Below are 16,899 nucleotides of genomic sequence, written 5' to 3'. Positions count from 1 at the left end.
GGACTTCTTCCTCCTGGTTGTACCCCATGCTGTGTATGTGTGCGTACTGGTGCCTGAGAGGAGGCCCAGTGAGGTTGCTTTTACAAGGGTAATGCAAGAGCCTTCGCCATCCTGTTGTCCCCCAGCTGCTTCCTCACTGCCTCCATGTCTTCACTTCCCTTCACAGCGTGACAACCCTTCCCCAACACACCTAATTTAAAACTTCCCACTGTATTAGTGAACCTGTTGGAAGAGATGCTCTTGCCCCAGTTTGCCAGGGGAATGCCATCCCTGCGCAGCAGTCCGTGTTCTTCAAAAAGGGTCCTGTGGTCATAGAAGCTGGAGCCCTGCTTGCAGCACCAGCCGTGCAGCGTCATGTTGACTGTGGGATGCATCTGCTGCCACCTGAGCAGTGAGTCCCCTTACTGGGAGGATTGAGGAGGTACCACCAGGGCCGCATCCCCCTCACTGTTATCTCAGGGCTGTCGGTCACCCTTGATACGATCAAGGTCACTCTGGTGGTACCATTGGTGCCCGCACGGATGAGCAGTCAGGGAACCTAATGTTTAGCATATGGCTATTCTGGAAAAGAAGAAGAAGAAAAAAAAAAAGGGAAGACAGCTTAGCAAATGAAAATATTAGCCAGTGCCTTTACTAAGGCTTGTTTTCATGGAGTTTGTAAATGGAAGACAAAAGGAACCCACTGCAATGGGTACGTTGTAGCCACTGCTGTCTTTGGTTGGAATCTTTCTCAGCAAAATGCAGTTGTTACAAGAAGCCATGAAAACCTGCGTGAGTGGGAATTCAACATTCTCAGCTCATTTTGTTTAACAAGGGACAGGAAACATGCCTGATGCCTTTTCTACATAGCTTGTCATTAGGACCCACTAGCAGGTGTGGGAATAAACTGGTCAACCTGGAAGTGTTTGAATTATCTCTGATCAAGAGCTGGTGGCACAAAAAATAATAGATGGAGAAGTGGTTGTTCTAAAGCTATTGACACATGTAAAAACACAACCATACAACAGCTATTAGTCTATGTGCTCTTGGGGAGGTCTTGGTCCTAGCCAAGGACTGAGCCAAGGCTACAAATTGTGCAGTAGTCTGTGCCTAGGGATGGAAAACCATGTATTTGTGTTGGAAGGACATAATGGAATAAGAAAATACAGACTAATTCAAATAATAACATATAAAAAGGAAAAGTAAGAAGTTGTAGGTCAGAAGTAGGAAAGAATTGCTGCTTTAAGGTAGTTTTTGGGTAAATATTGATCAGATATTGCTGATGATTGGTGGATCTTAATGCTATAAAAGGCACCTGAAACATTCAACATTTCTCAGGATTGTGCTGACACACCATGTTGCACTGTGGTCCTGCTGCAGTAAGGTGGTGTTGGTCCCTCTGAGGTCAGTGGTAGGAGGACCATGCCTTTAGTGCAAAGAGATGTTTAACATTCAGTGTTGACTTCTGCATGTGGACTGGAGTGAGCATTGGTAAAAATGGATCACAGTGGAAGCAGGGAAGACGGGAAATGTGTAATCAGTATTGTGGTCTGATAGCTGAGGGTCTTCATCTGCAGCTGCTCAACTGGCGTCTTATACATATAGTTCATGACAGCAGTGCCCAGCCAAGAACAGCGTTTCAAAGATTTATACCTAAGGTTGACTTTGCACTTTGAGAGGACTTGGAGTAAAAAGTGAAGCATATTCATAAGTCTTCTAAGGAACAAAGTTTAAACAAAATATTGTTAAATTTATGTGCAAGCAGCAAAAAAATACTCATGTTAGACAAAAAATTAAGATTTAAAGGTAGAAAAAAAATTAAGTTTTAAAGGGTAAAGAGGGCTTGTGGAGACAAAGAGAGGGAAATAGGTTTAGCAAGTTGCCGCCTGGTATGGAATGAAAGGAAAAAAAACTGAGCTGCAAACTCATCAAAAACACAGTTGTTAATTGAAAAGCTGACAGACCTGTAACTACAGCAGCGCTTCTGGCCGCCACTATAATAAATGTAACTGTACATTTAGAGTAATTTGCTAATTTGCCTAAGTAACACCCACAGACAGCAACATGACATAAATACATTAGTGGAAGCAACAACTATAACCAGCTCGTACAGGTTCTTGGCTGCTAGATGGATGGATCAGATGAGCTGGAAAAGATTTACAAAACAGAATAGAAATGGAATTGTTAACAATATTGCGGCATACAAGATTTCTTCATTTTCCTATTTCCCAAGAATGCTTTAAGGCCTGTAGATGCCTATACGTATTGTAGCATGTAAGTAACATTTTTACCTCGTGTGTACGTGTGCACGCACCTGGAAAACTTGTAGAGATGGAGTATACATCTGCAAAATGCTAAGCATTTCAGAAGCAAAAATGACAAAATTTACATCTCAAGTAGTCTTTCAGGTAAATAATTGAATCTGCAACATTCAGCATGTAATTATAAATATCTGAAAAGAGTTTCTGTTAATAAATATTCTAAAGGCACATGTGTATTGGGTCCACGGGAAAGACTGGAATCTGTACCATTTTCCTAATACAGGTGTTACAAGTGTCTGAAATGTCTACTTTGGAGTTGCCCAGATCTTTTCATTTGGCAAATAATGAGTTCAGCCATGTGGCATCTCCTCTGGGCTAGCACTGTTCTCCATCTTCTGTTTCCGTAACTCTGAATCATGCTATTGCATTTTATTCTTAAGTCCTACTCATGCCAACTTCTGCCACTGCATATTGACTGGTGCTTTACATTCTCTAAATATCCTACCTCTAGGTTAGGCTTTGGGACATCACTAAAGGTTTCTATGCTATCAACAATACATTTTTAAAATAAAAAAATGACAAGATTGCTGCTATGCAAGGTGGGTCTCATTTTCAAGAAAATATTTCTTTCTGCTCCCAATCTCCTGTTCTGACTGTCTTCATCCTGATGCAAATTAATAGTGCAGAAGCAAAGCTAATGAATGCAGCTTTACACAGTTTCTGTCTTTGCTTTTTGAGACAGGTGATGCCTGCTCTCAAGGGCAGAATCCAGTTGATAATCAAATGTGGAGTCAGGTGGAAAGTTTCTGTTGCAGCGCTGCTCTCAGGAAGAACCCACGTATGTGGGCATATATTTTTTTGGTTTTTCACTAAATACAGGTTGTAAAATATTCTTGAACATGAGTCACTTTAAATTATAGTTCATGGATCTAAGGAAGTCACTGAGAAAATGGAGCAGGAAAAAACATGGGATAGAGGCAAACTGTGAGACTTCTCTGTGGGATGTGGAGTTTTGACAGCTAAACCCAATCCCTGTCTTGCTTGAAGGCTCGATCTTAATGTCAGGGCAAAGGGGGCAGCAGACCCCTCTGGCTGACCCAAGTTTTGACTCTGTGAGACCTCCTCAGTACAAGCCGATAAAGACCACAGCTCTGGGAGAAGAGAGCTGACATTATTTTATGAAGCGTTACGGCTGATCTTTCTTGAACCCTAATTTCTGTCAAAGAGTTATCATCACTGTCACAGTAAGTGATACTTGCAGCACAAATGGCAATTAACTAGAAGTAAATAGTAGAGCAGAAGTCTGCAGACTGTTTTTTAAGGTTGATGAGTTGAAAGTAGTTTCAACACATTAATGCTAAGCGTGCTAAATCATAGTGTGCCCTGAAAAAGACAGTAATGTAATCTACCCGAAATCACCAGGAATTACACTAACACATAGTAGGGATATGCTCGATTGTTTCAAATATGTGAGCATATTATAGGAATCGATAATAGTTTGTGAGTCTGTCTGTTTTCTTTTATCAGATTTTCCATAAAACAAGTAATTTGTTTGTTTTTCACTGTTTTAGGTAGCCTGCCCTATGAATACAAGATTGTGATAGCAGGAAATCATGAATTGACCTTTGACCAGGAATTCATGGCTGACTTAATCAAGCAGGACTTTTACTATTTCCCCTCTGTTTCTAAGCTGAAGCCAGAGAGCTATGAAAATGTACAGTCTCTTCTAACAAACTGCATCTATCTTCAAGACTCTGAAGTGACGGTGAGGGGATTCAGAATATATGGCTCCCCTTGGTAAGCAGGTTTTTAAGCATACATAAATAAAACATTGTCGATTGCTATCGTATGAGCCATTTCGTATGCATCAGCTATGTTTGGATTGCTGCGTTAGGAAGAAAAGTAATGCTCAGTTTGATAAAGTTTTTATATTTTCTGGTAACGAATCATTACTGTGACAAAATAATGTTCTATAGGTATTGTTAACCAAATAATGATGGGAAAAAGATAGTATGCTCTTTAAATTCTCAGCCAGGAACAGTTCTCTAACATAGTCCATGTAGGGTTTTTTTGTGGCATGAAATATGTTTTCTATACTTAGTGAGTTTATATAATTACAGGTTAATTTTATTGCAAGGGTACATTCTTTTGACAATTTCCATCCTACAGGTAGTATTTAAGGTTCATTAGTGTATACAGTAGTCATTTAACACAGCAAGCTTGTTTCAGTATTTGTTTAGGCTTTTTTTTTTAATATCCCTCAGAATCTTACTTTCTTTTATACAGTAATAGCTTTCCTCAAGGTATAGTTGAGCTTCTAAACTAAAGTCAACAAATCAGTGGCAACCTAGTATTTCATGGATTTTGCTCTACTGCATAGAGTCAACACTTACACCTCCTTGACAGTATTGGAGACAGATGGGCTTTGGCTTCCTGACCTCCACCTTGGACCTCGTATGTGCTGCTTCTGTGTCTCTTACTTATGTTACATTACTACTATGTTATTTCTGCTAACAGGACTGTAAATTGGGTCTTTCATGAGCATTTGGTATACATTTAAAATAAGTAAGAATTTATTTTAAAAGGCAGGTTTTTAAGGGATTCTGTTATTCTTCCTTTTAAAATCACATCAGACTGGAATGTAGCAAACAAGTTGTCAAACCTGATGCATATACCCCAATGTGAATTTTCAGTGTGAATAAACTGTGAAATCTCTTGGATTTTTTTTAAAATGAAAATTGGCATTTTCCCATTTGGTTACTTGAGATGGGTGTTAATTTTCTCAGAGTTTATTATTCTACATTTGTCTACATTAAATAGCTTCCCTCTTAAATGCACCCTTCTCTCTCTCCCTCTTAGATCTCCAGATCTTTCTGGGTTTTTTTCAACCTACCCACCTGCTGTGTTGTAGTTCATCTTCCTTTTGTGTCTACTCTGTATTCAATCAATGTACAATTTACTTCATTTTCCAAATTATTAGGGAAGATATTAGATGGTATCAGTCCCAATATTAACTTCTGAGAAATGCCACTTGGCATCTCTTCCCATTTTGATGTTCAACTGTAAATACTGTAATTATGCTCTGTTTACAATATGTCTGGCAACTTCATATCTTCATCGCAATATTCGTAACCAGGCACCATATTTCCAGTGTCAGTAATAATTTTCCAGGCAGTAAAGTACCAAAAGTCTCATTAAAGTCTAGATAAATTAAATTAAAGCAAAACACTATCTATAAAGTAGCACTAAGTAGAGGCTAAAGGAAACCATTTGAACTTTCTGTGTATGATTAGATCTGTAAAAATCTGTTGAGAAAACTTTTGTCTACCCACTAACCCATAAATAATGTTTCTGTAAAATGAGATCTGCCGCATTCCCTTTGTGTGCTCATCGTGTCATTTTGCACAAGTTGTCTAAGCTATCTGGCATGACCTATTCTTCATGAAAAAAGATTGCTTTCCATCTTGTATGCATCTTCAGGTTATATCTAAACTTCCACACTACATGTTTCACAGTGTTGCTAACTCATCTCCCACCCCCTTATGGTCCTGGAAGATGAGTGTTGTAAGGTCCTTTGAAGATCTTTGCTTACTCCATATGGGAGAAAGTCTTGATGAAAGTCTTCCAGCCAAACTGGGTTTTTTTGCTTGTTATTATGCAATGCTGAATGAAGTTTCCATGCTAATTGATGTCATGTCCAGTGGAAACAGCAACAACAATAGTAGCAATAATAAGTCGCTCTTCATTAGTCTATCAGAACAGCAGATGCAGAAATAACAAAGTCACATCAGCCAGCCCACCAGTCAGAAAACTTAGGAAGAGAAGCAGCTATTTTGTGTGGGTTAAACTAGCTGCCTGCTAGATTGAAAGCTGTAGTACAAGTCTGTGCCTACTGATCACTACTGTTCTTTAGCATTTCTTTTGTTTCTATACTTCATTCACCCTGAAGAGAGAGGTTTGTCGTAGCCTCTCTGGGAAATCGGTCTCAGTTTCTTTCTACATCATAGTAATGTAATCTCTAAAAAACTACAGAACTTTGGTCAACTTTGCATGGTGAATCTTTTTTTGCCCTTGCATCATGAAGCCAGTCCTTTAGAAAATGCTTATGAACCTAGTCAAGACTTCAAAATTTAGAATTCTTTAAGATCTCAGAACTCAATAAGAAAGCTAAATTTCATGCAGTTGCTTGTTTAGTATCCTAAAATAATTTTCTTTTCCAGCCTTGAAAATATGCATCTAGCTTTTTCAATGGATTTGTTTAATTGGAGAACTCCCAATGACAGTTTATGTTTGTTGTCCATACATGACTATTTAATGAGAAGGTGAGCTATCTAGAAATTGAAAGTCTGGGGCCTCAGATCCTGCCTTTCCATTTCTGGTTATAGCCCTGACCTTCTGTCTTGCTTCACCCTTTGTAAAAATAAGTACAAGCTAGAGATATCCCTCCTTTATAAAACAGGTTAATCAATAGTTGCAAAGTACTTTGAGAACACTGGAGTAAGGTCTGAGTGAATGCCAACCAGCATTAACTTGGTGTGTTTACCTGTAGCTGTCTGCGTTTTTATGAGACCTGTACACAATTAGATTGTACTTCTGCTTAAGACATTTTAGTTGCAAAGTAAACCATGAGAGCTTGGGTGGTTTACATAACATGCCAGTCTCTAAGGCCTTTTAAATACATACCATTTGTGTGTGGTTAAATATTTGCAATAGCACTTGGGTATTTTGACCTCTATTATTATCTAAAACTCAGTGGTTATTTTTAATTGCATAGAAGAAATGGGACACTGCTCTGTCTCAGAAACCAATGCTCTAACTCCCCTGGGCTCCAAGGGCAAGATTTCAAGTGCCAGATTGAGCCTCTACTCACTAACGAAAATTTAACTGCCTTAAACGTTAATTATGCTAGTAGTATCATCAAGCAGGGAGCAGCCATTTTGAAATGCAAGCTGCAAAGCACAAAATCTGCTATTTAGGAATTAGTATTTGCAACACTGGTATCTCGGACCACGGATTATCAGTATAGGTGATGAGGGAGAGGAGTATAAAAATATTAGATGCTTCATGAGAAACTTGGGAATACCAAGATGTTAAATGTGTCCAGAGCAATCTTGAATTTTAAGGGTGGCTATGTTTGGCCTAGGGGGCTAGTGCTTTTGACAGTGCACCATACAGTGTTGGTTGCCAGACCTGGATGAGCAGGGCATCAGTAAGAATGCAACATGCTTCCTTCTAGTGTGGCCCAGACGCTGGGAACCATTGGGTTTTTTTCCCATGTAAAGCCTGGATACCGTGATGTTTTTCATAAAAAGCTAGGCACAGGAAGATGCATTCTGGTTTCATACCAGCAAAACCCAGGACATGGCCAGAACATATTCACAGACCTGGATGCAATCTTGTGTGGAGAATAGCCATAGTTGCTATGATGTAAAGCAAGGACTGGTTCCTCAATAGCATTTATTGTAAATTGGAAAGCTTCTGGTTGGAAAGTACTTTTAAACACCCTAATTTATTTTGGACTGCTGTGAGAAAAGTCAAACTGGCAGATAGAATAACCCAAATAATTCTGTATAATAATTCTATATAATGTACTTTTGACTGCTAAGCCTTCCCAAAGATGAAGCCATTTTCCAGATGGGTTTAATCTGTTTTTCAGTAACATACAAAATCATAACATAGAAGTAAAAATACAGCAAGCAGGAACACCAGAGTGGTGGGAGAGAATCAATCCTTAGGTGTTTTCAAGACTTGGCTAGACAGTTGTGGCTGACAAGATCTAGTGGTGGTGACTGGTAGGGAGTGGTAGGTTGGACTAAAGATCTCCAAAGGTCCCTTTTGAGCAATGTTTCTGTGATTCTGTCAGTCCCACTATGGAGCTAGAGCTAGGTGTCAGTGTTCAGAGCTGAAATGAACAGGTATCAGCAAAGTCCTTACAACAGGGAGCTTTGCCGTTGATATCAAACTCTCTACAAGCAGTAGATGGTCCCAACAGGTGGTTTGGAAGTCAGGAAGCCGAGATAACAGTAGAAATTTGAATTTGGGTTTGAAGCAGGTCTTTTCTGTGTCATCAGACTGGGTATTATCTCTATGACGACGTCATTCATGGAACCATATTAATAAATGATCAGTGAGTATTTCAGTTGTAGATGTTCAGCCTTCTATTATAGTTCATTACCCCCACAATGTGTTATTATTTTGCAGGTAAGTGTTTTAGTGTTAGCTACAGCTGGAATGAAGATAGGCTATACAATCCACTTATGCCTCTGTGCTGCTAAAGATTTTAATTGCACAATTACACCCTGTGTTTGCACAAAAAAACGTGATGCATTTGGTGCACAAGATCTGCTATGCTTGCTGAATGAGTCAACTATATTTATTCCTTTTGTAGTCATTATTCAGAATTGCCATGTAAAAATAAATGTCTATAAAAGTACATGTACATTTTTGTATCAACGTGCGAAAACCTCTCTGAGGTTCATACTTTCATGTGTGATCCTGAGTGTTGCTACATCTGCTTCTCAGCTGCACAAGGTTCCAGTAATGGACTCTGCCCTACTACGTGTTTTTTCCATTGAGTTTTACAACTCAATGGGTAAGTAACTTGGTTCTCTGTTGTCCTGTTGCATGTAATAACTAATGATAAGACCTGAAGACTAATGAATTGACCCCTGATCAACAGTCAGAAGCTGTTTGTGTCTGGCAAAGGTTATACTGGCTGTTCCCCCAATGTCTAATATTGCACCCCTGCCTCAAATTTATAGAAAAGATGTGCATCTGCAGAAGAACAGGTATTCTGTGTGTATGCTCTGATCTTGTGGAAAATGGCAGGAATTCCAGTGACTTTTTCTATTAAAAAGTGGATTATTGTGCATTAATGGCAGGGTAAGAGTACACATTTTACTTGACATAGCAATAGAAATGCAAGTGGCAGAAGGAAAACATGTTTTTCCTAGCCGCTGAATTTCCATAATGCTTCTAAGCAGCTGTACACAACTGCAGGAGAAACTTTGGTCTTCCTGCTTTCAAACAGTCATACAAGGTGGCAGGAGAGCATTTTATCTCTTTCAGTGCTTTTTTCATTTTCCACAATGTGGGAGAGGAAGGAATCAAAGCCCGCTTGCCAAACATATGACAATTTCATTACTCTAAATGACATATTGGCCTGGATAGCTTAAAGAAGCCCTTTAGGATGAGATTGCCTCCAGACTCATTATCCAGAGAGTGGATTTTTGCTTGGCTTTGATTATCTGGAGGGATCTATTCCTGTGAAACAGAACCTAATTTTTCTTTTTGCAGAATTACAGTTTTTTCTAGTGTCTATGTATTCTCATTTCCTCCTTCATTCTTTTGTTATAGGCCATCTGGAATTTCAGAAACTTTCATTTCCCAGTCAGGGAAAATGGGAGAGCAAAGATTAATATCAGTGTAGAAAGACATTTATGACCATTTGTCCTGAAGTGACAGATGCCTGGGCTGGACGCCTGGGTTTTTGTAGCTTCTCTCCAATGGAACGTTGATTAGATGTGGCCCCCGCATGTTTACACACAGGCCAGCAGCTCTCATACAACATTGTTGTTCAGATAATGGGAACTGAGTGAAGAAAGTTAGGGGTGTGTATGTGGGGAGTGTTTTTTTTCTGTTCCAAGTATTGTTTTTACTGAGCTTAGCATTCTGGGTCAGGGCCATTCAGTGAGCTCTGGCTATGTCAGAGAAGATGGCTGAATTCCTTCCAGTGTAAAAGATGTCAACCTGTAGGTTGCATTAGTGAGTATCAGCCACCAGCTCAGCCCAAAGCAACCTTGACAGGGAGCTTATTCTCCAAATGATCATCCTACTTTGGTATGAGGGTTGGAAATTTGTTCCAACCGGTTGGCCCTTTTCTTGGTGCACTCCAGCTATCTGTACTATTCCAGTACATAGCCGAGTGTCTTTACTCAAGCTGTATAGTCCAGTGTGATCAGTAGTGCTTAGCTATAGGTGTGTAGCTCTCATCTGATTTGTTATTTTCTTGTCTGATTTGTTTTTTCATCGCAAAGTAGGTTACTTTGTTATACTCCTTCTCAAATGTTCTCTCTCTCCTTTGTGTGTGTGTGTGTACATGCGCACGCACGCGTGCACATAGAATCATAGAAACGTGCACTTTGGATAGAAAGACTGGTAACTTCCATGTGTAATTGGGGTAGTTTCAAAGAGCATGCAAAGGGCAAGATGAGGCAGACTTATTTTTGTTCCACACAGACTCCAGGCCACCCATACCCTAGGTCTCTGTTTCAGTGCCGTCCTCCTCCATCTTTTCAAGAACAGCTATAATAGTCTCTTTCATTCCTCACTGAACTCAGTTTCCATCAGTAAAATAATGTAGCAAAGATTTATAGATTCATTTCATGAGAGGGACACGCTTTCATTTTGCCAGTGATGAATCATCTAATGTTTACTTTCCCAGACCTTGTACAAATCTTTACAGTCATTGAGGTGAACATCAATTAAAATGAAACTGTATTAAAATAAAATATTGACTTCATTTAACATAATATACCTCCCAAGCTGAGAGTGTGGCTTCCAGATAGAGCAGCAGCAGCAGTGCAAGATGTTATATTGCAGGTTTCATTCCCTGTAAAATTCACAGAAAATAGTAACTTCTGCCTCAGAGTGGCCACTCTGATTCTTAGTTCTTATGCCCCATTTCAAATCTGCAAAAAAACTATTCAGTACCTTGCACATGACTAAAATATGTAGGGACTCAAAAATTTGTGTTGTTGGACGAAACCATACTAGACGTAAAATAGCTGATCCTCCTATGTTCTCTTCTTTCTGCACCCTCACTTGGTCAAAACATAAAAATAGAAATAATGAAAGTGCGCTTGCTTCTGTACTGTTTTCTAAACCAATAAAATACCACTCTAAAATTCTTGCAAACCTCAGATTAAGTAGATTTTTAAGCGGGTGGCTTGTTTTCATGTCTAGCTCTGTCAGTGCTACAGTTTTGTATGGATGGATGTGGAAATGCTGGATGTGGATATATTACAGAGTGCTGGGTTTTGGTTGCTCAGAAATATGTTTTAAAAATGGTAGATGTTCCCTGATTTTTAAAGCTGGGGACTATTTGGAGCCTTTTTAATTAGTGACTTTGAGGCAGGCAATGTAAGTGAGTAATTTAGGTAGACTGACTCCACTCATTATTTAGAATTGAGGCATCTCAAGTTTCAGAAACTCTGGGGAGAAGGTTGGCATCTAAGCCTACCTAATGTGGCTGCATTAGTATGGTTAGAATGCTGAAGATGCTTTATTTCAGGTATGTAGGTAAGATGTGACAGACGTGTAAGAAGTAGCAACGTGTTTAGAAGAGAGAAAGCAAAATTCATCATCCTGTTAAAATATATTAATTAACAGTCTGAGGCACATAGATAAAGGTTTAATTGTATTTTATTAGAATGCTGGAGTGATATTTTTATTTCCTTTTCTGTACTTAACAAACCATTTTCCATTTTGGAAAGTGCTGCTTCTAAAAACACTTAAAACCACAATACACTGTAGTTTAGTTTGCAGCATATGGAAGATCATAAGAATGGTTTTTCCTGCAAAATGATTTTGATCTATTAAATTCAGCTGTTCAGGGAAGGTGGTGGGTAGAAATGTAAGATACTGAACTCCTGAAGTGTGAAAGGTTTTCCAGTGGCAGAAAGTGAGACTTAAGAGTGCATTCTGGCTGTTTTAACATCAGAAACAGATCACTGGATCGTTTTTCTCCTCATTTTTTCTTTTTCTTTTTACTAATGGCACTTTGCTGAAATTGGTGCATTTCATGTGATAAACACGTCCTGGAAAGCGTTTTTTTTACATGACTTGGAAATACAGGAAATGTGAGTCTCATTCAGTAGATACTAGGCATCCAGGTGCTATGGCTCATCTGAGCAATCATACTGAATTCAGGAGAGGTCTTTTTAATGAACACTGCAGTACAAATTAAGTAACTGAAATGAATTAGCAAGAATCATTAACATTGGTGAAAAAAAAGCATACGGAGCAAAATAAAAATTTCTCAGACTCCAAGTGAATTTTCTTTAGCATGTTAAAGGAACATAGTTGTTATTAACTAATCAAACTCTGCAATAGGTATGTGAGCGAATGAAAATGTAAACTGAACTATACACCTATTGTAGCCCATAAATATCATCAAAGTCAGGTCAATGTGATAAATTCTAGTTATTATGTGCTCCTGAAAAATTTGATTTTTCCATTTCCCGCAAGATTTTTTTAAAGTCACAGCAGTTTAGAATATCCCTTTTTTCTTGTCTTGTAACGAACGTTCCAGAAAATGTTTTCTCTCAAATAAAATTTCTTCCCAACATTGCCCAGGGCTGGGGAGTCTGGAACAGTTCAGTCCTAGAATAGTCATGGTAGAGGAAAACCAGTAAGTCAGACACCTTTGCGTGCTGCTTACTTGTACGTGTTTGCGTATTAGGGGTATGGATCAATTCTCTGACACATTTCACAGTAACCTCTTGCAGAGTGAGCTTAGTCAGTTACTGAAGCCAAAGCTGCTTTGCGGCCGCTTTGCAGTCGTGTTCCTCCACTGTCTCTGTACAAGCGTGCAGGACATTGCACTGCCGATGTGTGCATGTATGCTGAATATAGACCAGAAGTTATGTTGGTTTCACATAGTATTTTTTGGCAAGTCCTGTTTCTTGTAATGTCTGAACACATTGTGTGGCTCTATATTTCTGTATGTGAGTGGGGATTTGCATTTGCTTGTTTTGTTGCAAATGTTTCTAGCTTTAGTTAAATTTGAGAGCAGTCAAAAAATACATTGCTTTAGTTTAATTAGCTTGGTAGAAAAAAGTCCTTTCTTGGGCAGTAATTGTTAGTTGTATATTATTAAAAGGAAGTAGTTCACATTCAGTTACTTAGCAGAAATAATTGAATCTTCTGATCCAGTAAACTAGCACACTTTGGATTCAGCTGGTTTTTAATTTAAGACCTATAGAAGAGGAGACCTGTAATCTCACTACAGGGAATTGGCTTCACTTTCCTGCAGTTCATAAACCACAAGAGTGAAATTACAATCCCCCACAGCAGTTTTCTCTTTATTTTTCACATTTGCTTGAAAGTTTAATTTTATGAGACAGAGCTGATTTTAAAGTTTAAAGTGCCTTTTTTTTGTTGTTTTGCTGCTTTTTTTCCCATTTTTTCTTGAACAAAAGGACTACCAGCTCTATCTGTAGTCTGGGCTGTAGTCTCAGACAGCAGCAATTTCAGGATGTTTCAAAGATGTAAACACAGTTGGGTACTGCGATGAGCCCTTTGGCAATATGCCAAGAGAAACACAAATAGCTAACTAGTTTGGAGCGGATCTACATGGAGCTGATTCTCAGCTGGAGTAAATTGGCAGAGCTCCACTGGCTTTTGAGCCGTTTACACCTGGTGAGAATCAGCCTCCCTACTTCACGGTAGCTTGTACGTGTGCATTTTCCCTGGGTTTTTACACAGTAGATGTGTTACTACATCAAGAAGTAGATGGTGACTTTACATTGTGCTCTACGTGAAGAACTAAATAGAGCCACCATCACAGGAACTAATGGTAACACAGCTATCATCTGAGTTCTCTCTCTTTTCCCTGTCCAGCTTTTAAGGGGAAGAGTAATTTACCACTTGTTGTGAAGCTGTTTAACATCAGAACACTTCCTTTGGATTTGTTGTTCATAAATTAATTTTATTTAATAAATTAGGGTTGTTTAATATGAATTAATATGAGGATTTTCTTCCTCAGTAAGAAATTAGAATAAATTGGAACCAATATTAAAACAGAGGGCTGCACCTTGTGTGCGTCAAATATTTGTAATTACATAATTTACATCAGGTAAGTATATGATTTTTTTAAGGCTATCTCAGAATTCCTAGCTAGCTGAATGAGCATCCAGGTGTTAAAGCTGTACCTTTTTGGTATAGAAAGTTATACTGCAGCAGTTGGTTTCCACCGCTGTACTGTGGGGTGAATTTAGGACTGCAGGAAACCATGAATTTGGAATTTAGGATTGCTTAGATGTTGTTCACTTCAGGTAGAAACATGGCATATGAAGTGTCAGTATCTGCTTTTTTAAACAAGTAAGTTCATCTGTTGCTAAATTGAAAATGTTAAAAATAATACACTTTATGCATATATGCACACATGCTGTATTAATTTATTAGTTTGGAAGCATTTTCATGCTTGTTTAACTCAAAATGGCTTTGAATTTTCTAAGGAAAAGAAGGTAAAAAAACAAAAAGGAAGGAAAAAAAGAAAAGAACTGGCAGACAGTTAGTCCATATGGCCTAATTACTCCTGGTATTTTGAGAAAAGAATGTAAACCTGGTGAGTTACTAAACTGAGAAGTGGCTACGGTGAGGGCCTTTTTTATCGATTCTCAGTGCAGCTATTACACATCCTACGTATTTTAGTCATGTTTCATCTAGGAGAGTCCCTCCAGGAGCTGCACTGTAAAAAAACCCACAAGTATAGCATCTCCAATTCAAGGGATATTCCAACTCCTCAGTTAGCAAACTTCTGCAAAGTCTTGGAGGACTACAGTAAACACTAACTAGCTGGATGTGTGGAAGAACATTATTTTTCTTTAGCTGTCTGGTCACTTGATAGTGAAAAACTGTAAAGACGCCATGCATAGATGGGCCTCAAATTATTTTCCCTTACTGATTGGCCCATTCATGGCAAATTTTACATTTAAAATGAGATGGTGGCTGTACTGTGAACAGAGGGACTGTTAGTTCCTCCTCTCTCCTAACCCTTCGTCTCTCTGTGACTATCAGCTATCAGTATCTGAAGTACAGTTTGCATAACCTGGCTGTACCTATATTTTTACATATTGAGAATCAGCGAGACTGAGGGAACAGACTCTGAGACATCGGGAGCTTGACACCCTAGCCCTGCATTAAACCCGTAAGACCGTACTGAAAGTCTGTACAGCTCTACATCTGTACCCTCAGCGCTGATCTCTTGGCTAATTATTCCAAATTAGCTTTTAAGTTTGTTTGTTGGGTTTATTTTATTATTTTTAAAAAATATCAGATGGGAAATTATCATTTGGCTCCCAGCAGAATGAAATAAACTTTGCATTTGGTGTTGGCGTGTTTTAAATTCAGTCTTTCATTAATTTTTCTCCTTACCTGTTATCTTCTGTTTTCTTATTATGAAGATAAAGTAGGTTTCATTTTATTTTTCATTGTTTTATAACAGATTAATGTTTAGAAATGATCAGTTCCTATTAGTCACAGCTCATTCTTTCTTCTTTCCAGTCAGAGATGTATGAAATCCTTTCCTAAACAAAAGATGAATGATTTCATGTGTAACTCAAATTGCAAAAGAAATTATTACTGACAAAGGGCCGTATTCTGATTTTTACCCTACTTTCCTTTTGTGAAAACCATAATTTAATTTGATTCAGAGTTTCACGAATGACAACCTTGAATGCAAAGCAAGTAAGGCAAAAAAAGGAATACAGAAAACTTCCCCATGGAAGAAATGTTGTCTGTTGTGGCCAGCAGGCTGATAGGGGATCTGAGTTCAATTTGCTGCTTACTACAGCCTCCCAAAGTAACGCTGTGCAAGCCATCTAGTGTCTTAGCACCTACATTCCCCTCCCTTCTGCTTTCTCCTTTCCACCTGCTGAGCTGTACTTCGTGGCCATGTGTTCCAGGGGATAATCTTATATGAGATTAACCATCATTTGCATTTATTAGTTTTAAGTATAACACCTTAGCTTTCATTAAAAAAGCCCTGGTTCCAATATTATGAATGAATGAATCTAAGTTTCTTTCTTGTGTAATTTAATTCTTTTTGTATACTGCTTTTGTACACTCTTCTCTAAAATCCTACGACCCTTGTCTCACTCACATGGAAGTTAGTCGTAATATGTCTCCTCATACTCCTCAAAACTTCTGAAGCCTGTTTTTCTTTAATTCTCAGTTATGCTGTTAAAATGCTCAGATGCCAAGATGTTGAACGGTATTTCAAAGCCTATAAACAAACAATGCCCTGCCAGTCCTTCTTGGCACTAATGGCCTAATAGCTAGTTTCCTGCCTGCTTTGGATGGTCCTCTTGAATGAGAGGAAGAAAAGACAGAAAGATGGGTGTTATTTCACAACTACTTTAGATGTAGAAACAGCCAATACCCCACAAAATAAAAAGGTGAACTTTTATGAATCCTTACTTGGAGAGAAAAATTGAGCAAGAAGCAGCAGAAATACTCGGTGAACTGGGTAGTTACTGAGGAAAGGCTAAAAAGGCAGTTACAGAGATTGGGTAAATTCAACTAACGCAGTGATGGGGAACGTAAAAATATGAACACCTGAAGGATGCGAACACCAGGCAGACAAGGAAGATACACAGTGTACATAATACTATATACCCATGTTCACAGGTCTGTAGCTAGTTGTAATAGTAAGATTAAATCAAAACCAGGAAAAACTAGCCTTAAATGTCCAACAGTGAGATTTCTTGGGCTGGGAATCAGGATGTGTTGGAGTTTTGCCTGTGTTTGCCACTGCTGAATCTAACTGCTTTTTGGTGCTCCGTGGCCCTTGACCGGTCACTTTTACCAGTATGACTTTCAGCATTCATAGTCCAATCTTCTAAATATTGAATATGTGCAGCTCTGCTATTGTCAG

General features: G+C 38.6%; 1 protein-coding gene across 1 annotated transcript in view; it reads left to right on the top strand.

Annotated features, from left to right (window-relative positions):
* MPPED1 (metallophosphoesterase domain containing 1) overlaps positions 1-16,899 on the top strand; it is a 48,733-nt gene that overhangs the window by 17,162 nt on the left and 14,672 nt on the right. Inside the window, exon 3 of the mRNA XM_009332798.1 lies at positions 3,812-4,037. Within this exon, the coding sequence (XP_009331073.1) occupies positions 3,812-4,037 (226 nt within the window). The remainder of the gene's footprint in view (positions 1-3,811; positions 4,038-16,899) is intronic.

This window comes from Pygoscelis adeliae, unplaced genomic scaffold (genome assembly GCF_000699105.1).
Source record: "Pygoscelis adeliae isolate BGI_AS28 unplaced genomic scaffold, ASM69910v1 Scaffold38, whole genome shotgun sequence".
NCBI lineage: Eukaryota > Metazoa > Chordata > Aves > Sphenisciformes > Spheniscidae > Pygoscelis > Pygoscelis adeliae.
This window is presented reverse-complemented; position numbering and strand designations above follow the sequence as displayed.